The sequence below is a fragment of the Peromyscus maniculatus genome, chromosome 3 (assembly GCF_049852395.1).
Source record: "Peromyscus maniculatus bairdii isolate BWxNUB_F1_BW_parent chromosome 3, HU_Pman_BW_mat_3.1, whole genome shotgun sequence".
In the NCBI taxonomy this organism is placed as follows: Eukaryota; Metazoa; Chordata; class Mammalia; order Rodentia; family Cricetidae; genus Peromyscus; species Peromyscus maniculatus.
In genome coordinates, this window is record NC_134854.1 from 92,641,282 (window position 1) to 92,668,957 (window position 27,676).

The following is a 27,676-nucleotide window of genomic DNA, read 5'->3' on the forward strand; positions in this document are numbered from 1 at the left end:
AACACTGCAGCAAAGGTCTCCAGAACTCACGGGTCCTTGTTTCAAAAAGGAGATGATAATCTGCCGGAACCGAAGCATTTACCTGGCCTGTCTCAGATGCCTGAGTGGCTCCCACTCTTATCTGATATAAACCAGGTGAGCAAAACTGATCCCCATTTCAGTGCAACATCCGCAGTCAAGACAAAGGGTCAAAATGGCACAACAATGTTTATTTCAACCTTCAAACAGCACAGGAAAGTGACAGCTTCTGATGCCAAATCATACAAGTGTTCTTAGAGGAACAAAACAATATTAACAGAAAGAAAATGATTCCAACAAAGAGTAAGTGCTGCACATCTCACGCCATGCTATGCACTGCCAGCAGGCGAAAGCTTCCCACCACGTGTTCCCACCAGCAGGACCCAAGCAAAGCCAGGGTCCCAGAGAAGGTGCATTCTCACCTGGGAGTGTATCCCCAAGTCACCACAAACCCCGCTGCTCCGCTCAGACTTGTGTAAACCTCATCTTAAAACGTAACTAGGACTTGGGAGTGGTACAACGAAAACAACCTCAAAACAACAGAGTACGGCAAGAAAGTAAACAAGGTTTCCCATAAGGCATCAGGAGACACTGCCAGCTGGCTTAAGGAAATGTCGGGTTGTTATTTCTCAGCAAATCCAAAACCTCAGAAGCTGAACCAGCAAGTCAAGTCAATGCTTTCAGAGACAGTCCTGACCACCTGTTTTTATTTATACATTTTTTTTTTTTGTTTTGGTAAATGTTTCATATAAAACATAAAATCAAGTTCTATTTTATAAAAAAAAACTGAATATTTTAATAGTAAAAATATATATTTAAATTTCTTTTTAAAAAGACACATAGCAATACTTCATAAGACTGGATTTGACCACCCCCTCACCCACCCATGGCCAGCTGTCCCTCTGGCACTGTGGACAGCTACATTAAGGTACATTAAGGCAAAGGCTCCTGGAGAGGCATGTCCACTGTGCCTGGGCTGGAGACTCAAGGTGAGCACCCTGCTCCTCACAGGGTCAGAAGGGCTTCTCCCTCACATTCACGGAGCCATCCTGCATCCCAAAGTAGACTTTCTCCGCCATGTTGATAAACAGGCCTGTGTCCACCACACCTGCAGAATGAAGAATAGGAGCATTGAGGTCCAGCTTCCCAAGACAAGGCAAACCTCCAGGGTCCCTGGGAGCAAACATCATAAAGAGCACCAGACGAAACACAGAAGTAAAGCCCTGCTCTCTCACACAGCACTGAAAGAAACCAGGGCTATCTTTGTTCCTTCCTGGCACTTCTTCCTCCCACTACATCATGGCTTGCTCTGTGTACCCAAATGTGCCAGCTTCATCCCACCCTGGAGCCTCTGCTCATGCTGTTCCCCTCGCCTGACTGGCCATCCTTAACAGTCAAGGTTGGCTGCTCCTCTTCATCCTCCCATGTGTCTTCTACAGAGACCCCCAAGACTATGCTACGTAGACCCCACTCTTCCCAGGTAATTCAGTCACACCAGCAGACCAGAAGGTCTTCCTCAGAGTGGGAGATATTCACAAAGCACACACCTGACCAAGGAGTCACATCAGAATACAATTTCTCAAGTCCCTAAGTAAAAGATACCCAAAAGAAAAGTGAGTAAAAGACTTGAATAAGTACTTCTTAAAAAGAGCAATCCCTGGGCTGGAGAGATGGCTCAGTGGTTAAGAGCACTGGCTGCTCATCCAGAGGTTCTGAGTTCAATTCCCAGAAACCACAAGGTGGCTCACAACCATCTGTAATGAGATCTGATGCCCTCTTGGTGCCCTCTTCTGGTATGCAGGCATACATGCAGGCAGAACACTATATACATAATAAATAAATCTAGAAATTAAAATTAAAATTAATTAAAAAAAAGAGCAATCCCAAAAAGCCAGCATTTAAAAAGGCACTCAAACTCACTAGTGACAGGGCATGAAAGACTACTTGATCACCAGGGCAATGACAGTTGACTAGAATATGAAGGCAGACAGGAACATTGCTGAGGCTTGCTGGCCATCGTCCAGCTCCAGGGTCAGTAAGAGACCTGACTCTAAGGAAGACAGGACACACACATTGCCCTCTGGCTTCTGCACATACACACATGCACACAGAGTAGCATGAATATATCAACATGCTTGTTTATGCATGCATACTGACAGTGGACCACTCAACAAAGAGGATTAGCTAACTATAGATGGCCTTCATAAAAATGTCTATAAACACACATATCCTACAGTGAGATAACACTGCCAACCATCAAAGGGTAGTGAGCCTGGTGCAGGGAAACGGGCCTGCATCTCGTTTCGCGTACTGGTAAACGGGGGCTCTTAATGTGGGTAGCATTTAATGTCATTTGTAAAATGAGACTGATCTTTGATCCAGTACGTCCATGCTAGCACAAGGCTGATGCACATGACCACTAGCAGGGATCTAGTCTCTTGTGAGTCAGCATGTAATAAGCTGAGATGAGAGAGGGCAGAACAGAGCTTGAGCACGTTGTGCCTTTACTTGGGTTAAAGTGGGGAAGGCAGGGGCGTTTCGACCTTTGTTTGTGTGGAAGATCACCTCAGAACAGACCACACTGTTCTTTTAGTAACACCGGCCGTCTTCAGACGGGGTAACTAGCTGTGTAAAAAAGAAGGGATGGGGCACTTGCCACTGTTTACTCCTAGTTTTGAACAAGGTGATTCCCAAAGGTAAGTAAATTAAACCATCTGTGGACAGCTCTCACCATAGCAAACTGGCATGGAGTGGCTGAAGCAGGAAGGTCCTGGCACACACTGCCTGCACAGCTAGAGCTCCTGAGAACGGACAAAGCAGCACTCACACTCGTTCTGACGAACACCTTTGGAGCACAACCGAGAAGCTTCGATCTGGCCCCCAGAGACAGTCAACCACTTCAAAGGCTACAAGAAGTATCAGGGCAGCTGTCTACAGCATTCTGGGACCTCGAATCACTAAGGGGCTAGGACTGACTGATCCCTTCACCCCCAACAAAATCAAGAAAAGGGCAGAGCATGCTGAACGTGGGCAGAGGACAGAGCCATGAAACACACAGAGGGACTACTTTCTGAGGGTCTCATTGTCAAATGCACCTGGGAATAAACAAAGCCTGCCCATTCCTCTTCCCTGGATGTTTTCCAACAGCAACCCCAATGGGCAGAAAGGAGGAGAAAAGGAGAGCCAACGACAAACATGGATGGACCTGTGGTAACATGCCAGCTTCCTCACTCTAAGCTGTAACTCTGATGTATCAAGGATACAGATTCTTCAATGCTCAGTAAAAGGCAACATGGACAAAACTTCCTCACACTTCCTCACACTTCCAAGTCGCAAAAGCCAAGAAAGGCCTGGGGAAGAGCAAGAGAGCCCCCTAGTGGGCACAGAAGGAACCCGACTTCCCGTTCCACCCTGGGTCAGTCTGTATTAGCAGAATCAAGTGCACTCTGCCACCAAGCATGACCTGCATGCACATCATCTTCCTCCTGCCTTCTTGGCCTTTTTGAGAGGTCACACTAAGCAATAGAGTAATTCACCTGCTGTACTTAATTAATGGAGAAAATGTTGTCACAAGACTAAAGACTGCCAGAGCTGGACTTAGAAGAAGTAGCTGCATTATTATACAGCATATAGTCACACTGGTTTCATTCCCAACTAACACAAATAACTTAGAATCTAGGGGGAAAAAAAAACAAAAACAAAACTGGGGGTTGGGGGGGTGGCACATGCCTTTAATCCCAGCAGAGGCGCGCGGGGGGTGGGGTGGGGGGGGTGTCTCTGAGTTTGATGCCACCCTGATCTACAGAGTGAGTTCTAGGACAGCCAGGACCACAGAAAAACCCTGTCTCAAAAAACTAAAAAAAGAGGAGGGGGTGTCAGTGGGCATTGAGACAATGTTTCATGTAGCCCAGGCTGGCCTCAAATCCATTATGTAGCCAAGGAAGTCCTTGACCTCCTAATCATCCTGCCTCTACCTCCCAAGTACCAGGATTACAGGTGTGTGTCACTACATGGGCACTAATGTAGTAGTTGATGATTACAATAGTGTATCCTTTCTAACTCATTTAATCCTCACAGCAACCCTATAAGGTATGTTGTGGGATGGTCCTTCTGTATGCTGTGAATGTGTGCTGATAATAAAGGTGTTTGGGCCTATGGCAAGGGAGGATAAGGACAATCAAACTGAGGACTCAGAGGAAGGAGGGTGGGTAGACAGACGTGAGACAGCCACCCAAGGAACAAGATTCCAGAGGACTGGTAAGCCATGGACCATGTGGCAATAAATAGATTAATAGAAATGGGTTCATTTAAATGTAAGAGCTAGTTAGTAATAAGCCTGAGCCATCGACCAAGCATTTATAATATAAGCCTCTGTGTGGTAATTTGGGAAGCAGCTGCCGGGTATTTGGGATCTAGTGAACAGGACAGAAAGTTCCACCACTGTTTACAAAAGAAGGTACTAGTATTGGCCCTTTTACAGAGGAGAAATTGAGGTACACTGTTGTTAGCTAGGGGCTCCAAGTTCATACAGCTAAAGCATGGGTGGGTTAGAATCTTTGTCCAAGCAGTCTTCTCCCAGCAGCCACTCAGCCACCACACTCTGGTAAACATTTTATCTATCTCACCACCCATATATGATCTAGACAGTTCCTCAGCACTGCAAGAATGATGCCTTTCAAATCACTTCCTCCTTTAAATCCCCTCCTACAAGCTCTGACACTCAGATTTCTTAAGCCTGGACTCCAATTCATCTCAATCCAGCTCATCCAATCTTCCCCCAACTCCTACTTAATTATCCCTTAGCATGAAGTCTAGGCTTATACATCATACGGTCTCATTTCAGCACGGCACTTGAGTGAGTAAGCATTCAAGTTCAGGGTCTAAGGGTTGGAGAGATGGCCCAGCGCTTAAGAGAGCATACTGCTCCTATAGAGGACCCAAGTTCAATTCCCAGCACCCATGTCATGTCGGAAGGCTCACAACTACCGCAGCTCCAGAAAAAATGCCTTCTTCTGGTTTCTATGGGCACCTGCACATACTAGAATGCACATACTCATAAAGAGACACATAATTAAAAATAACACAAATCTTAAAAGGTCAAGGTCAAGAGGCACACAACCTAGGGCTCCCACCTTGATGCTGTAGTTATTAGGCAAACCACTTAGCTTAGCTCTAGGCCTGTGTTGTGCCCTGTAACTACCTCATCCAAGTGGGAATCCAATGAAAACTTTTAGAAGGCTAAGCAGTGTCTAGATAATGTGATTCTAATACCCAGATCAATATCACTTCTATGAAACTGCCCCAACACACCTTCCCAAAAAAAAAAAAAAAGGAATCTCTGTGAACTAAACTCTTGCTATTTCTCCAGCAGAATCAGCACTTTCAGTATTTGCAGGCTGGCTTCACACAGCCTTCCCTGGGTTGACATCAGTTCTAATCTAAGACCAATTCCATGTATACACAGTCACCGCATCTTGCCTATGACATATAACCAGTGAATGTGGGTGAACTGAGCCACTTTTCCCTAAAAAGGTCAAAGAAGCTGTAGTCAAACTCCCCGAAAAGGAGGGCAGGATCCCTCCCAGAGATGGTGACCTTATTTCAAAGCAAGCACCTCTGGCTTTCCATCAGCTCCAGGACTATCCCAATTGAAACAGACTATCAAATACATACATATCAACACTATTACATAAGCCAAGGGGAAGGAGGTGATTCAAGTTAAAACCCCAGACATGGTATAAGGTGAGCTCTTGGAAACTAGGTCCTACACAGTACATGTCCATCATGCCTCCTGTGGCCAGAAGAGCGGGGAGCTATGGAAGGATGGGTGACTATGAAGACCACTCAGGTTACCTGGAGTCATTTTGATGGCTGTGTTCACTTCACTCCATTTGTGGACACGGTCAAACTTCCAGTCCAGGATAAAATTCCCATTGTCTGTCACCACAGGCCCCTAGAAGAGAATTTCCAGTGACCAAGGATGACAACACAGGTAGGCAGAGGGAAGATGACAACCTGCCAGGCGTCCTAACTGACGGGCTCCGCTCCTGCTCTCTGCTTCCTACAAGGTGGTGCTGTAAAGCAGTAGTGAGCATGCGCTTTGGAGTTTTGGCAACTTGGATTTAAGTCTTAACACCACATATGTATGGGATTAAGAGGAGCCATTGGCTTCTCTAAACCTTACTGTTTCTCAAGTGTCAACAAGGTGGACAGAGATGCAAACAGGAAAGGCCCAATGGAGTGAAGCTTTCAACTTACAGAGTGAAAGCCTCCAACAAAATGACCGCCAACATCTCAAAGCTTAGCATAAACACCACCAAAACCACAAAATAAGGCTGTACTGACTTCACACATCACACCTTCTCCATCAGTGTCTCTTTAAAAGGACGGAGCAGCCAGGCGGTGGTGGTACATGCCTTTAATCCCAGCATTGGGGAAGCAAAGGCAGCTGGATCTCTGAGTTCAAGGCCAGTCTGGTCTACAGAGAGAGTTCCAGGACAGCTAAGGCTACACAGAAAAATAAAACAAAACAAAGAATGCTACCAGACAGGGCTGAGGCCTAGAGCTAAGATCTCCCCTTTCTTCTGTGGCCTACCTACCTGATGTTTCCCATGTATTTTAAAGGTGTCATTTGTAAACTTCTTTGTTTTGTCTCTGTACAAATTGAAAACTATTACCTCCCTGGAATGCAGGATTTGGAATAACCTAACCCTGTACTCCCAGACCATGGTTACTCATATTTGGCTCTAAAGTAAACTACTTCTTATGCTCTTTGAGATGAGAGTTGTACTCATACACAGATAGCCTCAAAAAGGATGAGAAAGGAGGGAAATATCATACCAGGGAACCTGAAAAACCTTCTGCCCCACAGAGCATCCAAAAGAGTGTTTAGAGGCTGCTCACTGGGAGCCCTGGGAATGTCAGGGAGAACCACACCCCCTTCTATACGGGGTGGAGGGGGTGGGGAGTGAACACACATACCACCCCCAGACTTCAGGGGCCTAACTGCTACAGAAAGGGTGACAGTAGCACACTGAGCCAGGATGCTGGGAAACCTCCCTGGCCACTTACTGCCTTGTTGACAGCCATTCGAAGTTCGACCTCGCCCCCAAACTTCTGGGTCACAGCTCGGCTCACTGGGACATAGGCCATTGGGATGACCTCAATCGGGATCCCCTTGTGCCACCGATCTCCAAGGTTCTTTGAATCTTTCCTGGAAAGAATGTCAATCAAATCAAGTAAGTTCAACGTACAAAACCAAATTCAGGCAAGGGGCTAGCTAGTCTGACAGCTAGAGGGGAAGTGATCCGAACAGTACAGGGGGCTTCAGAAGTATGGGCTGTTTTACACTACAGAGCAACCTGAATAATGTGGCAAAACTGTTAAAAACTGCTCTGCTGCCGGGCGTGGTGGCGCACGCCTTTAATCCCAGCACTCGGGAGGCAGAGCCAGGTGGATCTCTGTGAGTTCGAGGCCAGCCTGGGCTACCAAGTGAGCTCCAGGAAAGGCACAAAGCTACACAGAGAAACCCTGTCTCGAAAAAAACAAAAAAAAAAAAAAAAAAAACTGCTCTGCTGGCTTACTGACTAAACTAGGTTTTCCTTGCAGCTCTGGTTTTTCTTGAGTAAATGCAAGTATCTCTTCTAACATGCTCAGCACAAGTGGCTCCTGAAAAAAAATCAGCCTGGACCAAGACTGAACACAGTCGTCACGTGTGGCAAATCCTGACCCCAGAGGAAGCAGGACGTGCTGAGTCACCGCCTGTGGCCAGGGCTTGTCCTGCTTCCTGAGGTTCCCTCTGGAAACCTAATGAGTGACACATGCAGCTGTGCTCTGCCTACAGGGTGACACTGCTTCCTCCCCACCCCCAGACATGAAGTCTCAGCTGCATGCAAGAGTGCTATGATAACAGCAGGAGTCACTGCCTGGAATCCCAGAGAGCAGGTTGTCCTTCCTGAGTCCCTCCCCAGGCTTCCCTCTGCACACGGGGATGAGACTGGGGAACCCACGGACACTCTCAGCTGGAGCACAGGACCCGGGACAGCACCTGAAATCAGCGATCACAATGAAGCGACTGGCGTAACCAGCCACAATCTTCTCCTGCGTCAGGCAGCCTCTGACGGGAAGAAGAAAGTGACATTAGAGTGAGATCAGCCTAATTTGGGGACTAGGGTCAGACACAGGAATCCCAGCTGTGCTCAGTCCTGACACTTGAAGAGAAATTTGGCTTCCGTTGTTAAGGAGCCACCCTCAATCCTGTCGTGCTACTTTCTAGTAAAGGGACGACAGGAACACTAGCCTGTGTCTGGGAGAAACCCAGGAAGTAGACAAAGGTTCCATTCAGGCCAAGCACATCCCCTCCGTGTTAGGGAGACATCTCTGGACGTGTCTGAGAAGGCCAGCACAGGGCCCAGACACTGAACTGCCGCTGTCTCCACCGCCCCCAGCTAAAGTACTTCACACGGGCAACCAGGACTACACAATACACAGAAAACCACCATCTCTGTCATTCGGATACGTGTTTCCAAGTAAAGGAAGAGTACCCCAACTGATCACAGACTTTTTAACACAAAAGTCACAGACCTAACAGTCTAACCCAAGACTGTGCTGTGTGCGTACACAGAACCCAGCAAGATAAACCACCTCACTGAAAGACCCGGGTTGCCTGTCAGCAGACAGACACTAATTAATGATCAGAAATGCCAGGCTGACTCGAAGGCATATGGTATCAATGTGCTGATAGGAAGACAAAATACATGTATCCAGGACAAATATTTACTCTGTACTCCATTTTAGCTGACAGAGTCTCCTCAGCAACCAAGCCCCACAACACTCACCCGCCACCCTTGATGAGATTGAGCTCAGCATCCACTTCATCAGCACCATCGATGGCAAGGTCAATCTGTGAGGGAGGAAGGAGCCTCTTGAGCTGAGATGCTGTGCCAAACCTGATCAAGCAGCAACAGCTCATCAGGTTCTCGGCAGCTCCGTGAGCTAGGCCCAGTAATTCCACTCAACCACCCAAGGGACTTTGCCAGGGTCACAGGGGAAAGGGGCTGAGGGGCTGAGACACACGCTGTCCAATGTCCAGCTCTTGGCCACCACACTTGCTTCCTCTGCTCTCCAGGGACAAAGTGGAATTGTAGCATGCATTCCCAAAGGAGTCAAAATACTGACTCTGGGGGTGACAGGTGAGGGTTAAACGTTTAAGATACTGTAGTTGGGAGCCCTCCGAAGGACCATATGCAGATATGCAGCAGGACAGAGGAAAACTGACTGCAAAGACGGCACTAACGTGGACAGACACAGGCAACTTCAAATGGACAAGAAGATTAACAGGCGTCTCTGGAGATGACAAACACTCACCACAGTCTTGAACTGGAAACTCTTTCTGCCCACAGAAATCCCCAGGAGGTCCTTCCCAGTGTTTTATCATGTACACCATGGCATGGCCGCTAGACCCTGTCAAATCTCCACCCCATACCTGCCCCACTGTGCCCCATCACTCCAGAAAGTCTGGGCAACACCCACGCGTGCCACACATCCATGTCTATTATCTTCTCCTCCAAAGACTCTCTCGGCCCTGCCATGGAGCCTCTGCAGCGAAGCACAAGCCTAGCCTCTTGCTACAACACTGCTCTCGAGCCTGAAGTGTACACGTTATAATTCTGCTTCTGCCGCCTAAGCAAATGGCAGACCTTTCCACATCCACCCACCGGATAGTTATAGTACCCACGGTCTAGGTTAAACTTAGCTCTATACCTAATGACAGCTCAGGTGGGGCTGGGTGACAGGGGATGCTGTTCACTCTCCACACCCACCTTCAGTTTCTCCTAGGTGACTATCCTTAAATTTAACAACCTTTCCCACAAATACCAACTTTAATCGGTTTTCAAGTAGCCAAGGCTGCCTCAGATATGACTTCTTTCCTCTGCTTAGGTGTGAGCTATGCAGGCTGGCTCACTTATGAGAAGGAACTCTCAGGAAACCATGGACCAATCCTGGAGCTGTCCACAGCTCCTTTACCATGTACTGATTCCTAGAGGTTAAATCTCAGGGAAGCTAACCTATACTATGCCTACACTGGAAATTAACCACCTCTCTACTTGTGATTTGTCAGAATTAACACTCAAGTTCCCAGAACAAAAGTGAATATAATTGACTAATGTTTTTTGGACCTGCCAAGATATCTGGAGCCCATGAACAATTGGAGCCACAAAAAAAGGGGGGAAAGACACAATCCTCTGTCATCGTCTCCCCTCCTTCCCTCCCTCCCCTCCCCCCTCTCTCTCTTACCTCTGGGTGCTGATCCAGGTCACTGAGGGTTAAGCCATACTGCAAGATAAGCTGTCTGGCCTGAGGAGGGCAGGAAAAAACAACCACAATCATTTACTCTGAAAATATGGCAAGGGTTTGCAGAGTTCTTTTGATGTTTCAAATCCTAAAGACTGGCCTATGGCCTCTCTCATATCCCAAACTTGGCTACCAACAGGTGGGAGATCCAGCCCCACAAAGAGCAATGCTGACTGCTACTTCATTCATTCCAGGGACTGGAGCCATGCAGCACACAGCGGAGACAGTGCCAGGTGAGCTAAGAGCTTCCCCTCCCTGATTGGGGAAACAATGGCAGGATGCTCCTAAAACTTCTAACAATACATTTGGGAGGCTGAGATACACAGCCAATTCAAAGCCAGCCTGAGCTAAAATGATGCCCTGTCTCAAAAGACCAAGGACTGGGAATGGAGCTCAGTGGTGCAGCATTTTCCTGGCATGCCAAAGGCCCCAGATTAGATCCCTAGCATGGGCAGGGGTAGAGAGCGAAAATAAGACCCAAATCCACAAAATACAAGATCCAGGAGGCTGAGGCAGGAGAACTTCAAAAATGGAAAAGCAGACTCCCAGGGAACTAAACAGATTCTCTCCTACAGCTTCCTTCCTAATCACAGACCTCTGTCTCATCCGCCAACACCCAAGCCGCTCTACCTGGAAACCACACTGCCAGGGAATCAGATCCTCGGGGCACACACAGCTTTCCTCCCTCCTGTGGACCGTCTCAGAACCCCCCGCACCCTTCTACACTGTGGGAAGGGGGCTGCAACTTTATGGCCAGCAGGGAAATGATCAGGGTGAGGTAAGAATGAAACTCAGTTCAGCACGACTGGTTCAAACTTCCAGAGTCTGACATCGGGTCATTTATTCTAGCCATATTTAAACGCAGCACAATTTGGGGGGGGGGGAGTTTTCTGATAACAATTAACTCAGTCCCGTTGAGTGTAACAAAATGTAAGACATGTTTACATTGGAATTCTTTACAAAGTCCATCTGGCTTCTTTCATAAAGATGGACATGTTGACTCAGAGACAGTGCCCAGGATTTGGGGGTCTAGGGAGAATGGTGTCAGGATTGGCCTGACCCTAGGATAATAAATAATACAGAAGTCATTTAGGCTGTTACAAAATACAAGTGCCATCACTCATATGGATGGGTTTTATGGCCTAGAAGCAATGCTTAAGATTTAGGTGGAAAGCATCCTGGACAAGTAAAACATAAATTCTGGGGATACAAGTAAAGCTGGCTCCACAAAGGATCACCAAGTCATGATCTCCATTCTTCCCCAGCTTTCTGGAAGACTAGATAAGCACCTTCTTACGTTGAAGAGATAGTGGCAGGTTTAACCTTTCCTGGCTTCTCCGGCGCTTATCTGTGTGCCCTCTACACTGCCCCATCCACATTCCTGCATGTCAGCTCCCAACACCTAAAAACAAGTTCTACCCGGGATCCCCAGTAGCCACATCAGGCAGAGACTCAGCTCTTCCTACCCAGCAACCCACAGCCACCACACACTTCTAAGATCCAGAGAGGGAAACAGAACCAAAGAACAGAAAACTGACCCAACAGAGACAAGACCAGATATCAACACCTAGAACTACAATCATCCCAAACCCAGATGCCTAGGCACCAGAGCGAAAACACAATCAATAGCAGCCAGGACAGGACACATCTCCCCCAGAGCCCCACAACACTACTACAGTAGGCCCTGAGAAATGCAATATGGATGAAGCACAAGACAAGGACTTCAAACGGCTATTAAAAATAAATATGATCAGGGATCTTACAGAGGATGTGAAGAAATCCCTTAATAATCTCTGTGAAAACACAAACTGTGAAATAAAATTAACAGTTCAAGATATGAAAGTAAAACTGAATCAATAAAGAAAACCCAAAATGAAAGAAAACTGGAAACAAAACTTTAGAAACTTGAAGAGGAACCTCACAGGTAAGCCTCACCAACAGAATTCAAGAGTAATTTAAACAGACCTATATCCCCTAGTGAAACAGAAGCAGTGATTAAAAGTCTCCCAAGCAAAAAAAGCCCAAGGCTAGATTATTTTAGAACAGAATTCTAAGGAAAATTAACATCAATACTTCTCAAATTATTCCACAAAAAAGAAACAGAGGGAACATTGCCCAATTCATTCTACAAGGCCACAGTTATCCTAATACCCAAACCACATAAAGACCCAATAAAGAAAGATAATTCAGATCAATTCCCCTTGTGAACACTATGGATGCAAAAATTCTCAATAAAATATTTGCAAACCAAATCTAAGAACATATCATAAAGATCATCCACCTTTATCAATTAGGCTTCATCCCACAAATCAATAAATATAATCTACCACATAAGCAGAATGAAAGACAAAACAACATGATTATCACTAGATGTAGAAAAAGCCTTTGACAAAAATCCAACCCCTCTTCATGATAAAAGTCCTGGAGAGACTAGGTATACAAGGGACATACCTCAACACAATAAAGGCAGTTTCCACTAAAACCAGGAACAAGACAAGGCTGCCCATTCTCTCCATACCTACTCAATATAGTACCTGAAGTACTATATTCTTATTAGACAACTGAAGGAGATCAAAGGGGTACAAATTACAAAGGAAGAAGTCAAAGTATCTTTAATTGCAGAGGGTGATAGTATACATAAGTGACCTGAAAAATTCTACCAGGAAACTCCCACAGCTGATAAACACTTTCAGCAAAGTAGTAGGGCACAAAATCAAAATATATAAATTAGTAGCCCTGAAGGTATGTTAGCCCACTTGAGCATGTACCTCTGGCAGGCCTTGCCCTTCTCTCCCATTCCCTCTGCCTTGCTTAAAAAAAAAAAGACATTCCTTAAGCTAGCCCCCGAGGTCTGTTCCCTTATTTGGCCACCTCCTCCTCCTGAGGCTGACTACCAAGGTTCAACTATCAAAGCACTGAAGTCCAGCAATCAAAAGATTGCTAGCCCATTCTAACACACACCTCCCTCTTTTTTCTCTTATTAAAAATTACACCTGCAAGGTCATTTGCTGCTGTTTTTCTGCCTGAGTCAGAGAGCAGCCACTTTAACTTTTCTTCCCCACTTAATAAAGGATCTCTCTGTGAAAACAGGTGTTTGGGGTGTGGTCTGAGCCCAATCTGGTCGGAGAGGGAGCCCCTTCTGTGTGGGGGTCTCCTTCAAACCCTCATATATACAAATGGCAAATAGACTGTCAAGTGTGAACCTGACAGGCACTGTTGTGGGATATAGATAGTTGATCACACTGTGTGAAGATGTCTCTGTTTTAACTCACCTGCCTAAGGCACCTTCTGATTAGATTAATAAAGAACTAAACGGCCAACAGCTAGGCAGGAGAGAATGGGCAGGACTTCTGGGCAGAGATAGGAACTCTGGGAAGAATCTGAAGCCTGGGAGATTTTCCAGCTAGACATGGAGGAAGTTGGACATACTGTATTGAGGAGAGGTGACAGCCTCATGGCAGAACGTAGATTAATATAAACGTGTTCATAAGTTTTAAGAGGTAGTTGGGAACAAGCCTAAGCTAAGGCCAAGCTTTCATAATAAAAAGTCTCCATGTTATTATTCAGGAGCTGGCAGTCCAAAGAAAGTCTGACTACAAGCCACTACGGAAATTGGTGTGGCTGTTCATCAGAAAGATTGGAATGGATCTACCCCAAGATCCAGCTATATCATTCATGGGAACATACCCAAAGGATGCTTCATCTTACCATAGAGACACTTGTTCAACCATGTTCATTACTGCTCTATTCATAAGAGCCAGAAAGTAGATGAAGGGATCAACAAATAAAGAGATAAAGAAAATGTAATACATTTACACAGTGGAATATTACTTTTTTTTAATGAAATTCACAGGTAAATGAATGGAGTTAGAAAAAAAATCATCCTGAGAAGTTGGAAGAGGCGAGTCCGGTCTCAAAATGGAGGGCCATGATCCAAAGGAACCAGAACAGTTGAGGAAGCTGTTTATTGGTGGTCTGAGCTTTGAAACCACAGATGATAGCTTAAGAGAACATTTTGAGAAATGGGGCACACTTACAGACTTTGTGGTAATGAGAGATCCCCAAACAAAACGTTCCAGGGGCTTTGGTTTTGTGACCTACTCTTGTGTTGAAGAGGTGGATGCTGCAATGTGTGCTCGGCCACACAAGGTTGATGGGCATGTGGTGGAACCAAAGAGAGCTGTTTCTAGAGAGGATTCTGTAAAGCGTGGTGCCCATTTAACCATGAAGAAAATTTTTGTTGGTGGTATTAAAGAAGATACAGAAGAATATAATCTAAGAGACTACTTTGAAAAGTATGGCAAAATCGAAACCATAGAAGTAATGGAAGACAGGCAGTGGGAAAAAGAGAGGATTCGCTTTTGTAACTTTTGATGATCATGACACAGTTGATAAAATTGTTGTTCAGAAATACCACACTATTAATGGGCATAATTGTGAAGTGAAAAAGGCCCTTTCTAAACAAGAGATGCAGTCTGCTGGATCACAGAGAGGTCGTGGAGGTGGATCTGGAAACTTTATGGGTCATGGAGGAAACTTTGGAGGTGATGGAGGTAATTTTGGTCGTGGTGGAAACTTTGGTGGAAGAGGAGGCTATGGTGGTGAAGGTGGTGGCAGCAGAGGTAGTTATAGAGGTGGTGATGGTGGATATAATGGATTTGGAGGTGATGGTGGCAACTATGGTGGTGGTCCTGGTTACAGTAGTAGAGGAGGCTATGGTGGTGGTGGACCAGGATATGGAAACCAAGGTGGTGGATATGGTGGTGGTGGAGGAGGATACGATGGTTACAATGAAGGAGGAAATTTTGGTGGAGGTAACAATGGTGGTGGTGGGAACTATAATGACTTTGGAAATTATAGTGGACAACAGCAATCAAATTATGGGCCCATGAAAGGGGGCAGTTTTGGTGGAAAAAGCTCAGGCAGTCCCTATGGTGGTGGCTATGGATCTGGTGGTGGAAGTGGTGGATATGGTAGCAGAAGGTTTAAAAAAAAAAAGCAGAAAAGGGCTACAGTTCTTAGCAGGAGAGAGAGCGAGGAGTTGTCAGGAAAGCTGCAGGTTACTTTGAGACAGTCGTCCTAAATGCATTAGAGGAACTGTAAAAATCTGCCACAGAAGGAGCAATGATCCATAGTCAGAAAAGTTACTGCAGCTTAAACAGGAAACCCTTCTTGTTCAGGACTGTCATAGCCACAGTTTGCAAAAAGTGCAGCTATTGATTCATGCAATGTAGTGTCAATTAGATGTACATTCCTGAGGTCTTTTATCTGTTGTAGCTTTGTCTTTTTCTTTTTCTTTTTCTTTTCATTACATCAGGTATATTGCCCTGTAAATTGTGGTAGTGAAACCAGGAATAAAAAATTAAGGAATTTTTAACTTTTCAATATTTATGTAGTTCAGTTTTTCTACATTTTAGTACAGAAACTTTAACAAAAATGCAGTTTTGAAGGTGTTTCCTTGTGAGTTAACAAGTAAAGAAGATCATTGTTAATTACTATTTTGTATGAATTTTGCTACAGTTAACTGTAAAGAAACACCTACTGACTTGCAATTTAAGGGGAATCTATTCTCCCCATTTCCAAAACCATGATGAATGGGTGCTGATATGTGGAGAGAATAGATATCTGTATGTTTGCAATGTGTTTTAGATAATTAGGATTGGGTAATAAAAATTAGCATATTTGTGAATTTAATAGCATTAAGATTACTTTTAAATGAAAAAGATCTCAAAAGTTAAAAAAAAAATCATCCTGAATGAGGTAACCCAGACCCAAAAAGACAAATACGGTTTATATTCACTTATCTGTGGATTTTAGTTATTAAGTCTTTGATAAGCAGACTATAATCCATATAGCCACAGAGTTTAGGTATAGAGTAAGAACCTAAACTGGATCACCCTAGGAAGGGGAAATATGATAGTTATGGATGGATTGGGAGAAGGGGGCCAGAAGAGGAGGATCAAATGGAGAAGGGGGAGAAGGGATGAGGGAAGAACAGAGAAAACTAAGGGTTTCCAGTGTCTTCAACTGAGCAGCTACCAATGTTCCCAGATCTCCCGCCTGCACATGGCCATTGTGGGAATACTCAACTTCTTTTCTTATAAATCCACTTGTAAAACCATTCTCTGGGGGGCCCCAATTAAAACACTCATGGGTAGACAATGGCAAATTCTTAACAAAATTCTGGCAAGTCAGACGAAAACAGACAGCTCTATCACCTTGGTTCTCAATCTACTCTGCAGTTTTCCCCAGCTCCACTGTTTCCCCATCCAACTCTGGCCATTGCATAATCAAAGAGCACACTATACTTGCGTTACTAAACTTCACAAATTCCTTTGGCTTCATCCACTAACAGAGTAATAGTCCTCAAGGCTGAAGACCACACAGTTGTCTCTGCATACTCCACAGTGCCTCCTACCTCATGAGGAAATATTCTTGAAGAAAATGAACACATATAAAATTAAACCACCAGCTGGACATGCGGCATATGCCTTTAATTCCAATACTCAAGAGGCAGAGGCAGCAAGATCTCTATGAGTTCTAGGCCAACCTGCTCTACAGTGAGTTCCAGGGCAGTCAAGGCTATACTGAGACCCTGTCTCAAAGAAATTACTCAAGAGCAATGCTTGTGGTCAGCCTCTCTCCTGTGCCTGGCTCTCTCGAGGAAAACAACCCTGATGGCAATACAAAGCCACGAGTCCACCACGAGTCTTAGGGACCCGGAAGACCTGGCAGCAGTGGGGAGGACACACAGACGGAGACAGAGGACGTGACATACCTGGAAGGACGTGGGGATGCAGACGAGGTCCAGATTCTCCTGCTTCACTCTTTCAGCTGTGGAGACAAGAGTCACACTGCTAAGTGTTTCCTTCCCCACACTTGATTTTTCTTTTCTTTTCTTTTTTTTTTTTTTTTTTTTTCCTGACAGGGGGAAGGGCGTTTGGTTTTTCAAGACAGGGTTTCTCTGTGAAACAGTCCTGGCTGTTCTGGAACTCACTCTGTAGACCAGGCTGGCCTCGAACTCAGAGATCCACCTGCCTCTGCCTCCTGAGTGCTGGGATTAAAGGCGTGCGCGACCACTGCGAGGCTAGCACTTGATTTTTCCTGTCACATGCGTGTTTCTCAAAGCCAAGCAAAGGGGAAAGGCCTCTCTCCCACTGACAGCTGCCTCTGTGTTCCCATCTTTGATGTAAAAGCTAGTGACCTCACTTGACACCTCGGAAGGCAGGGACACCAGAGGGCCTGAGAGGGAAGCAGTGACCTCAGAAAAAGCCATTTCAGTGATCCTGCTGCTATGTGTCTGCATTTGCTAATGGCTATGTATACACTAGCCTTTTAAGTCCTGCCATCCCAAGAGATAAGTTAGAACTATCACCCCTACTCTACACACATGAGGAAGCTGAGTCACTGAGAGGTAAATCACCTTGTAGTCACCCAGTAACCAGCGGCTGGAATATGGTCCTTGGTGGTCTCTCTTTCCTTTTCCTTTCCTTTTTTTTGGGGGGGGGTGGGGGTGGGGAGTGGGGGGTGGTGCATGGCGTTTCTGTGTGATCCTAGCTGTCTTGGAACTCTGTAGACCAGGCTGGCCTTGAACTCAGAGATCCGCTTGCCTCCATCTGCCCCTGCTTCCCCAATGCTGGGATTAAAGGTGTGGTTGGTAGCCTGCTTTTCAATCTAAGCTAGAATCCTACATTGCCTTTTCCAGGAAAACATCAGAACTTCACTCTGCATTTAATAAGATATAAGGGTCTACAGGCCCCAGGGGATGATTAAGGTTGAGAGAGGTACCTAGTAATTTTAAATTTGGTTATTTATCTTAAACTTTCAGGAAATCTTAATTTGAATGAGGCTTAAAAAGCTGTTTTCTTAAAACATCAGGTCTCTTTAATCAACTCTGTCTCCTGGGAGGTCTAGATGTCACTTCTGTGAATCCATACCAATTCCTGTGCCGTAAGATTCTCCATACACAGGGTTAAGGTAGTTATGTACTGGTCACTAAATCTCCCATCAGCCATCACCTCCACAATACACTTCCCTATCACAACAGGAACCTCCTGGGCCCTGACAATTGGCACCTGCCAAAGATGGGCATTTGGGCAAGCCTCTCCCAGGCTTTGTTTCTACCAGCCAAGAGCAGGGCAGCAGAACCTGTTGAGCAGCCATGGGAGCTGATAATGCTTGAACCTTTCCTAAGCACCAACAGAACCCAATCAGAGTAAGTCAACACCTACAAAACCAGCCACCAACTAGAGGAGCCTCACCCTTGCTAGGGTCATAGACAGGACACTGTGACCTCAATTTGCCTGAGAAATACACAGGCTTCAGAGGAAACCCAAGAATACATACAGGAACCCTGATGGGTGTGCACCATCAAATTCTGCAAGGTCTCACCTAAGTCAATTCCTCCCCTTTAGCTAACCACAGTAAATTAAACACAGGCAGGGCTCCTCCAAAGTCAGCTGAAGAGGGCCAAGAATCCCTCTTTCCTGAGAACAACAGAAACACTCAACTGACCTCAGGTGAACAGCCTGCTCCTCCCGGCACTGTAAGGCTGGGGGCAGGGAGGTTAACAAGTGCCAAACTTTTGCCCATTCCCTCCCTTCCCCCACCTCCTACCCCCACAAACACACAAGAAACATCTAGTAACAGTCTGAGAACATACCTATTCGCTGCACAGCATGGACAATTGTAGAACCACTTCCAATTCCCAGCACTTGGTTATTCTGCCAAAAAGAGGGAAGGACAAACAAAATTCAAAACTACAAACAGTAGTTTTACTCCCTTGGCCTAGACTTATGGAGCACTGAAGTCATCATGAACATCAGTTCACCAGCACAGGTGCAAGACGGGCACCATGCCTGCTTTACAGATTCGTAACCACTGACCCTCGAAGCTGTACTTTATCCTGCTATCCAGTGGCAGGGCCCCCTCTTTCCCTTCTGACACTAATACCATCCCCGTTTCACCATCCTCACTACACACACCCCGTATGAATAACCGGTTCAGTTATTCACACCATACAGCAACTCTCCACTAACTGAAGCTGGCCTCACAGAAACGGCCTGCAAATAACAGTGATTAAAGATCTCGGCCAATCCAAGGGAGGAAATGAGAAAGACAAGGAGGAGGGAAGGAGAAGGGGAGAGGGAAAGAGAGAAGAGAAAGGAGGGAGGGAGGCAGGGGAGGAGGGAAAGCAGCCTGGGTAAGGGTGGAAAGCTGGGCTTTCTGGCTGCCTTTTCACACAAGCTCAAGACTTAGAAGGCAGAGACCATCATCTTCACACAGAAGCCTCAGGGACACATCATGACTACCACCCAGAGCTCTGCCAAAGTCAGTAAAAGAAGGGAGAGTGGGAAGTGACTTCAGAAGTCAATCTTCCTTCTGTCCAGCCAACACCAAGGGGGCCTCTTTTGCATGGGAAGAGAATGAAAGCTTAGAAAGTCTTCATAGGCAGAGCCTTTCTATAGCCAGAGCCTGGGCAGGAGGCTTGACATGTGAGGACTAACATGTTGGTCCAGCCTCGCCCCAAAGATGCAGATGTAATGGTGAAAAAGCAGGACAGGATTTTACTCAATGTAAACTCCACTGAGGAGAGAAACCCAAGCATTTCAGCCATCTTCAGGGCACTGACTTGAGCTTTGATTTTAAAGTAGGGGAGGGAGAGGACAAGAGGGACACATTATTAAGCAATGCTGCTCAAACTCTGCTCTGTTTGATCACTGTCTCGGTTAAGATTCTACAAGGTGCTTCAAAGACATCCTCACTGCTGAAGGAAACAACCATGAAATGGCAGCTCCTGCTTGGGGGTGACTTCATCACAGTGTCTGCCTAGCTTCCATCACTCCTGAAACACAGGTCTAGGAAAATGACTGGAGACTTTCCCGTGCTTTTGAGGATCTGGAAGCGCACACGGTAAGAGCTGAAGGCAGCAAGTTGCTCCTTTACCTTCAACCCTGCAGCAGGATGAGGCATAGCACTGGTTTTTAGACCAACACTCCTTGAATGATTAACATGCCTGTGTGCATAATTAAGCAAGTGTTTAACTCAAAGTAAAGGGTGCAGATACAGATGGAGGCAGAAGATGGCAGGCTTAGGTCCTGAGGCATTTAGTCACCTTGTGGGCCCCTAGCAAGAAGTAGCCTCTTTAGTACCTGCTCTGCCTCCCAAACACAAAGGATAGGAAACATGTGCCACAACACTAAGCCTGCCATCCTAAGAGAGAGAAGATACCTATGATCAGATGGTAGGACCACAAAGAAAAAATAAAACAGGGGCGCTATCAAAACAAATATGGAGCTGGGTTCCTAAGCAACTTCCTGGGAACACCTTCCTTCAGGCTATAGCAAAACCACCAACCAGAACAGCAGTTACACTGAACACGGCCTACAACAGTGGTTCTCAACCTGTGGATCGAGACCCTTCCGGGGGCTAAAGGGGGTCAAAAGACCCTCTCACAGGGGTCACAATCAGGTAGCCCGCATATCAGATAGTCACATTACAATCCAAAACAGTAGCAAAATTACAGTTATGAAAGCAGCAATGAAAATAATTTTATGGTTGGGGTCACCACAACGTGAGGAACTAACTGTATTAAAGGGTGGTAGCATTAGGAAGGTTGAGAACCACTGGCCTAGAAGACCTACATTTGCCTTCCATCAAGAAGCAATACCGCCAGGCAGTGGTGGAGCACGCCTTTAATCCCAGCACTCAAGAGGCAGAGGCAGATCTCTGTGAGTTTGGGGGCAGCCTGGTCTACAAAGCAAGTTTCAGGACAGCCAGGGCTGTTATAGGGAGAAATTCTGTTTCACTAAAAAAAAAAAAAAAAATATTACCAAGAGGACTTGTATATCTTAACATAAAGCCCAGTTTCACAACGACCCCTATGGCCTAGAGACCCACTAACCCATTCCACAGATCCATACAACACTACAACAACAACAAAAAAAAAAAAAACTGAAGACTCTGAAGTGAGCCAAAGATTACTAGATTCCTTCCATAGAATTCTGGCCCCTGCCTGTACTATCTGATCCTACAAGAGTGTGCACAACTTGACAGCTCCATAGATGCTGACTTCAATCCGCAGAAAACCTTCAGAAATCTTATCCATAAAATTCAATTCACTGTGTTCCATGAGACGCAAGTAGTTATTATCCTACATTTATTATACAATAAATTCTGGTCTTTAAAAATCCAGTTCATTTTATTCATGCCCCACTAATTTAATGAGTTGAATAAAATACTGACGTAAGAATAGTTAACATCCTTATCATGTTTCCTTACAAAGAAAATCATCTTTTAACCCCATCAACCACACACACCCTCACTTTAAACAATTCAAGGAGTTCGACTGCTGAAAGAGCCCTGCACCTCAAATTTCTCAGAGTGGGACAACTATCAGCAACTCACTTGGCAAGGGAAAGGCCATTGTGAAACTTCCTCGTAGGAGGCACTAAGGGCTGCAGCTAAAACGTCCGTTTCATCGCCACACTACAAAAGCCACAGTAATGTGCAGGGGCAGGGGCAGGCCCACAGCCTAAAGCCCCTATCCCCCAACCCCCCGATCCCCACAGCCCCAGAGCCCCATGCCTCATTTGGATCTTCTCAAAATTAGACTATATCTAAAACTGAAAGACACAAAATGACCAACAAGTACAAAGAATTTAGAAAAACAAATCAAATTCTATTGTAATGGCAATCACACACTTAACACATTGAAAAATGTTTCTAGCTGGGACTCGCCTACCTACCTAAGACTTTATCCATCATTTTCTGTGGGTTTTTTTTTTCTTTTTTTTTTTTTGGGGGGGTGTCTAGTCAGATTATTGCATAAAGAAGCTTACAAGTCAAAGCACCTCAAATGGTAACACTGAATGAGCTGTGGGGTTTTTTAATAAGGGATAGGGAAATTCTACTGCTGCAAGGAAATCCTCACTGAAGCTTTAGGAAGACACAGGCACTTAAACCCAGGAAGTTGAGACAGCCATCCTTGGCCAATCTAGTCTCTGGGAGGAACTGGTCTGTGTTCTTGCCTGCTCACCTTATAGCTGAGTTATCTCGACACACACATGCTTGTGACAGTGCCATTGTGGGTAAACTTCTTGCCGGCTGGCCTTTGCTACTTTATCACAACCCCTGGGGCAGTACAGTAAGGATCTTCCTGAAGCTCAATTCCTATAGAGAGACTCCTCAATGCTAACAGGAAGCAGGCCGTCATCCTTACCTGCACCAGCAAAGGATGGAAGAGTGGAGGTTCTGGCTATAGGACACATAATAGGACTCCTTTTCCTGGGTGGAAACAGCCTGCGAGAGGCGGCTGCAGGAGGAGCGGGGAGCACTAGAAGTGAGGGAGACTCCATTTCTGTGGGGTGTTTGCTAGTTCATTGAGACAGTCTCACTAGGTAGCTCTGACTGCTCTCAAACTCACAGAGATCTACCTGCCTCTGCCTCGCAAGTGCTGGGATTAAAGGCAATTTCTGTTTCTAATCTAGTAGAAGCCCAGATTAACATACAGTTCCAAACTCTTGTAGATTCCACCTGCCAGGATGCCTTCACAAGAGCAATGCACCTAATAAAGTCATCAGCTGCCCCCACAAAACCAAAAACACAAGGGACTCAAGGAACCTGAGGACACAAAACATTTACAGCAGCCAAATATCTCAAGATGTCAAGTATTCAAACAATGGTGAACATCTCCATTTCTTAAAGCCTAGATAAACTTAACCTGACCTTCACGTCTGGCCTGATGCTGAGAATCTGATTATCAATTCCTCATTAGCTTAGCTCATGTCGCTCCCGGCAGTCAAGCAGCAGCACACAGACGAACCTAGTACATCAGACAGGCTCTATTCTCGAAGACGAATTGCAGGGCCTGCCACCTCCAAATGAAATGACAGACCCGGGAGTCAGTGCCCTAGCCAAAACCAACTAGAAGTGGCCAAAGGCTGCCTGCAAACTGGCCCAACAGCTGACAGCCCTTCTAATGGGCAATGCTAACCAGCATGTCATCGTGTCCAATGGGGTGATCTCAAGAATCTAGGAGAGTGGCTCTGGTGTATCTGATGAGTCTGGAACAGCGTGTTAGCAAAGCAGGCTTCAACATGAAGCAACAGACCATGAGGACAGCACAGACATGCACAGTAACCCATCTGAGGTAACTACACTTTTAGAATCAGGGAGGTCTGGACCTGCTGACAAAGATTCAACAGCGGAGTTCTCCATCTACACTGAAGTAGAAACAGTTCCGGAGATTGGGGGGACTGGAAACCGCAAACTCTGAGAGCCTAGGAAAAGGGCCACCGTGGTCTACAACCACCATATCAGTGCCCACACTCCACACCACCCACTGAATACTGCCTGAGCAGGTCTCACTGTACCCAACACCGAATGTGTAGATAACGATAACGCTCCTCCCAGAGCTCGTAGGGAGTTAGGCAAGAGAAACGCACAGGGGACTAGAACATAGGTCACATAGAGTGTCTGGGAGTCAAGCAGAGGAAGCAGAGTGTGGTGCCTCATGCCTATAATGCCAGCCCCTGGGAGGCGGAATCAGGAGGATCTGGCTGTGGGGTAGTGCACACCTTTAATCCCAGCACTCAAGGCCAGCGTGGCCCACATATCAAGTTCCTGGCCAGAAGGAGGAGAGGATTTCAAAACCAGCCTGAAGGTGGTGGTGGCACAAGCCTTCAAAGCCAGCCTGAGTCTCCAAATAGGAAGAGGAAATTGGCCTCTCCTAGTCTCCTTAGGAAGACAAGGAAAAACTGAAGTAGTGAAGTCCTTTGAATCAAACCCTACGAGACAAACAACCCTATTTTAACAGAAAGCTCCAAAACCCAATAGAGATCTTCCAAGTATTCCCTGGTTACTTCTTCGAATATCTCTAGAATCCAGTGTTTGGGGGCTCTACCATGAGATGAAGTCTTCCAGATTTTATTTTAATCAAATATATAACCATAAAGCAAAGGTCAAGGAGACATGTACCACTAAACATTAACAGAATAACTTAGATAATGGGCTCTCCTAAGGTATAAATTTCATTTATCAATCTATTAAGTCACTTTATGGAGGTATTTTGAAATTTCACTTTACTGTCCCAGGTACCACTGTGGCACTGAATTCCCAACACAGAGCCAAATTACACACTTTACATTCATACTTACACCCTACACCCTCTTATTGCGAGTATAAAATCCTGTGCTAACTAGAGTAGCAAAAAGCTACACCAGAACAGAAGAGCATAGGAGTCCTGCCTGAAACAAGAGTGGTATGGCTGTCCTGCTATAGAAAAGGAGGAGCCAGAGGTTATCAGACCCGGTCCCACCCACTCAGACCGCCCTCGCTCTTGGCAGGAAGAGAGAAAAAGCTCTAAGAACATCATCTTTGCAGAGGAACTTTGTGCAGCACTAACAAATGAAAAGAAAGGAAAAAAAAAAAAAAAAGAACTTCCTACTATGGAGAAATGTGTTCTGACAACCCTATCTAAAAAGTGGAAAAAGGGTTGGGGATTTAGCTCAGTGGCAGAGCGCTTGCCTAGCATGCGCGAGGCCCTGGGTTCGATCCTCGGCTCAAAAAAAAAAAAGAAAGAAAAAGAAAAAAGAAAAGAAAAGAAAAAGAAGTGGAAAACAAAACAAGACTAGGAAACTCCACCATAGGGCAACAGAAATGATACAACTCAGATAATTAACCTGCTACGGGACGGCAAGACGCGAAGAGTCCACTCATAGCACCACACCTGCCGTTTAACAAGCAAGTGGGGGACACAACCTGACTGAGGAACTGTTCAACACCTGGACCCCACCTAAGAAGCAGCACCTCCAGATGTCGTGTCCACCCGGCCCTGTAAACAGCAAGACTTCTTTGTAAAGACTGCACTCAAGCTTCCCAAGCAGGAGGAGCTGAAAGCTTGTCCGGAGTAAAATTTCAAAACTCTTTGCAACCCAGTTCTCCAGTGGCTTCCCGGTAAGTGGGAAGTGAAGAACTCGAGGCAGCCTCGGGGCTCACCATTTTCAATGGGCTGACTAGGAGGCAGGCAATAACAGCCTGACAAACTCTATCATCAGGGTAATGCCAGGCTCCACTGTACACTCAGTTCCGGCTGGACAGGGAGTCTTTGGGGAAAAGGCTCGATTTGGGGGAGAGTTGACACCCACCGATTCGACGTCTAAAGGGCCTTTCGGGGGTTCGGAAGGGCAGCGTGAACTCGGGTACAAGGCTCACCCTCTCCCCTCTCGCAGCCCTCGCCCTTTCGGGCGTCAGGCGCACCCCGGCCGCGCAGCACGAAGCCATCACGCCGCCACAAGCTGCCCACCTTCACATGGTTCTCCACCGCCGTGTGGCTCGCCAGCTTCTTAGCCTCCTCGGCCTTGGACATCGTGGAGGGGGCTGGGCCGCCCGCGCTCGAGCCTCCCTTGTCGCCGCGGGTCTCCGACTGTGCACGCCCCGGCAGTTGCACGTGGGAACCCGAGAGGCCCCAGCTGTTCCCGCCCCCGCCCGAGGCCGCGCCCCCGGCCCGCCCGGGCAGTGGGGCCAGGACCCGCCCGTAGAGGGTGCTGAAGGGCCCGGGGCGCTGCATCCCGCCACCTCGCTCCAGCCTCTGCGGCCGCCCCGCCCCCAGCTCCTCCGGAAATCGGCTGGCTGGCGCACCCTGGTCCGCGCCTGTTCCTGAGCGCGTGCTGCTGGGAAATGTAGTCCTGAGGCGGCGGCGGCCTCTAGCCCTGCCGCAATCTGGACTACACGCCCCACAATGCCCGCGGCTTAGTGTGCAAATCGCGCGCCTTGACGCCAGCCTTTTTCTGTCCGGAAGGTCGGGAACGCCACTGTCTAGGAAGCTGACAAGTCCGTGCCCTGGGGTCAAGTGTTTACACCTGTAGGTGAACTCCAAGAACTTTTCTGTCTTGACATGCATTTAGGAAAACAATGCAATAGAAGAGAGAGCGAGCTGTTGAAAACCTGACCTTGTTTTCCCCCAGCAAATGCTGTGTTGTGGGCGAGTCCTCAGTCAAGTGGTTATAACAACACAACGACATTCTTTTTTTTTTAATCTTTTAATTGCATTTTATTAAAATTGTGTTTGTGTGCATGAGTGCAAACTTGTGTGGGTCAAAGGACAACTTGCAGGTGTCCATTATCTGACAACCTATGTAGCCGGGATTGAACACCTATGTCAGTACTTACTGGCAGACCACCTTAAAGGTGTCTGCTCTAGACTCACTCCTTGGTGATATATATTTGAGACTCCCAAGCCTTCTGAAGTCTGTGCTAGACCATCACAAACCCAAGATCACAAGTTCAGCCAACAGCTCCTGCCTTGGACATTGTTCTGCTGTTGGCATTGGATGGCGTGGTGTCTAGATGGAGCCTGGGTGCCTGCGCAGAAACCAGTGTGCCCTATAGAGACCCTGCAATTCTTGGTGGCTGGCAATTTTAAAACTAAAAGCTTTGGGCCTTCTTCTCTGCCTTTAGTTTGCTGCTATGTAAGGGGTGAGGAATTCTTATCACCACCTTTTACAAGCAGGAAACCAGTGCTGGCTAAGCCTTACTGAACACTTGGAAGTTCTCGGTCTCATGCAACAGCCTCACTAGCCTGAACTCACTATGTAGCCCAGGCTCACTGTGTAGCATTCTCCTGAGCTTGGATTACCCGAGTATGCCATCCAAGAAGGCTGGAAGTTCTTTTTGTTAGTGTTTCCTTAGGGTTTTTGAGACAAGGTCTCTCTGTGTAGCCCTGGCTGTCCTGGAACTATGTAGACCAGTCTGGCCTTGAATTCAGAGATCAGCCTGCCTTTACCTACCCAGGACTGTAATTAAAGGCATGTGCCACCACACCCTCCCCCAAGAGCTAGAATTTTCCAGAAACCCGTAGGAAAATAAAAGACAAGTTCGCAATGCCTTTTTGCAACTTTTATAGCCTGAGTTTTATCTTATCAGACTGGAATCCCGCCCAATGCACTCAGGGGCCACTTGATAGCCTCCTTTACCAAAAAAGGAGGGGAAGTTCTTCAGTCACCATTAGAAATTTAACTTCAGGAGCCACCAAAATCAGGTGTACAACTGCTGTCCAGACACTTAAATGTGACTCTTCTTCTGAGAAGCCCACGTCCACATTTGGGATCTTAGTTATTTTAGTCAACTGCACCATGACCAAAAGCAACTTGGAGTGGAAAACGTTATTTGGATTACATATCCTGAATCACAGTCCACTGACGGAAGCCATGGCAGGAACCTGGCGGCAGGAGCTGATGCAGAGGCCATGGTGGGAGGGGTGCTCTTTACTGGATGACTCTTTATTGGTTTCTCAACCTGCTTTCTA

At 46.4% G+C, this 27,676-nt stretch overlaps 1 protein-coding gene and 1 pseudogene across 1 annotated transcript; one reads left to right on the forward strand and one right to left on the reverse strand.

The window, feature by feature from the left end:
* Positions 1-188: 188 nt before the first annotated feature.
* Rpia (ribose 5-phosphate isomerase A) lies at positions 189-25,974 on the reverse strand. The gene is made up of 9 exons (XM_076566896.1): positions 25,676-25,974; positions 19,034-19,094; positions 17,150-17,205; positions 10,315-10,374; positions 8,856-8,920; positions 8,066-8,134; positions 7,090-7,231; positions 5,872-5,971; positions 189-1,126 (listed from the first exon to the last, which is right to left on the reverse strand). Exons 1-9 carry the CDS (start codon positions 25,937-25,939, stop codon positions 1,032-1,034), a joined length of 912 nt encoding a protein of 303 aa, XP_076423011.1. The 5' UTR covers positions 25,940-25,974; the 3' UTR covers positions 189-1,031.
* LOC102904009 (heterogeneous nuclear ribonucleoprotein A1-like) lies at positions 14,268-15,647 on the forward strand (annotated as a pseudogene).
* Positions 25,975-27,676: the final 1,702 nt, after the last annotated feature.

Coding starts and splice junctions, on each gene's coding strand:
- Rpia (XM_076566896.1), bottom strand. CDS start 25,939: ATGCAGCGCCCCGGGCCCTTCAGCACCCTCTACGGGCGGGTCCTGGCC. Junction 19,095..25,675: donor CGGTGGAGAACCATGTGAAG/GTGGGCAGCTTG, acceptor TCTTTTTGGCAG/AATAACCAAGTGCTGGGAAT. Junction 17,206..19,033: donor CCATGCTGTGCAGCGAATAG/GTATGTTCTCAG, acceptor TTGTCTCCACAG/CTGAAAGAGTGAAGCAGGAG.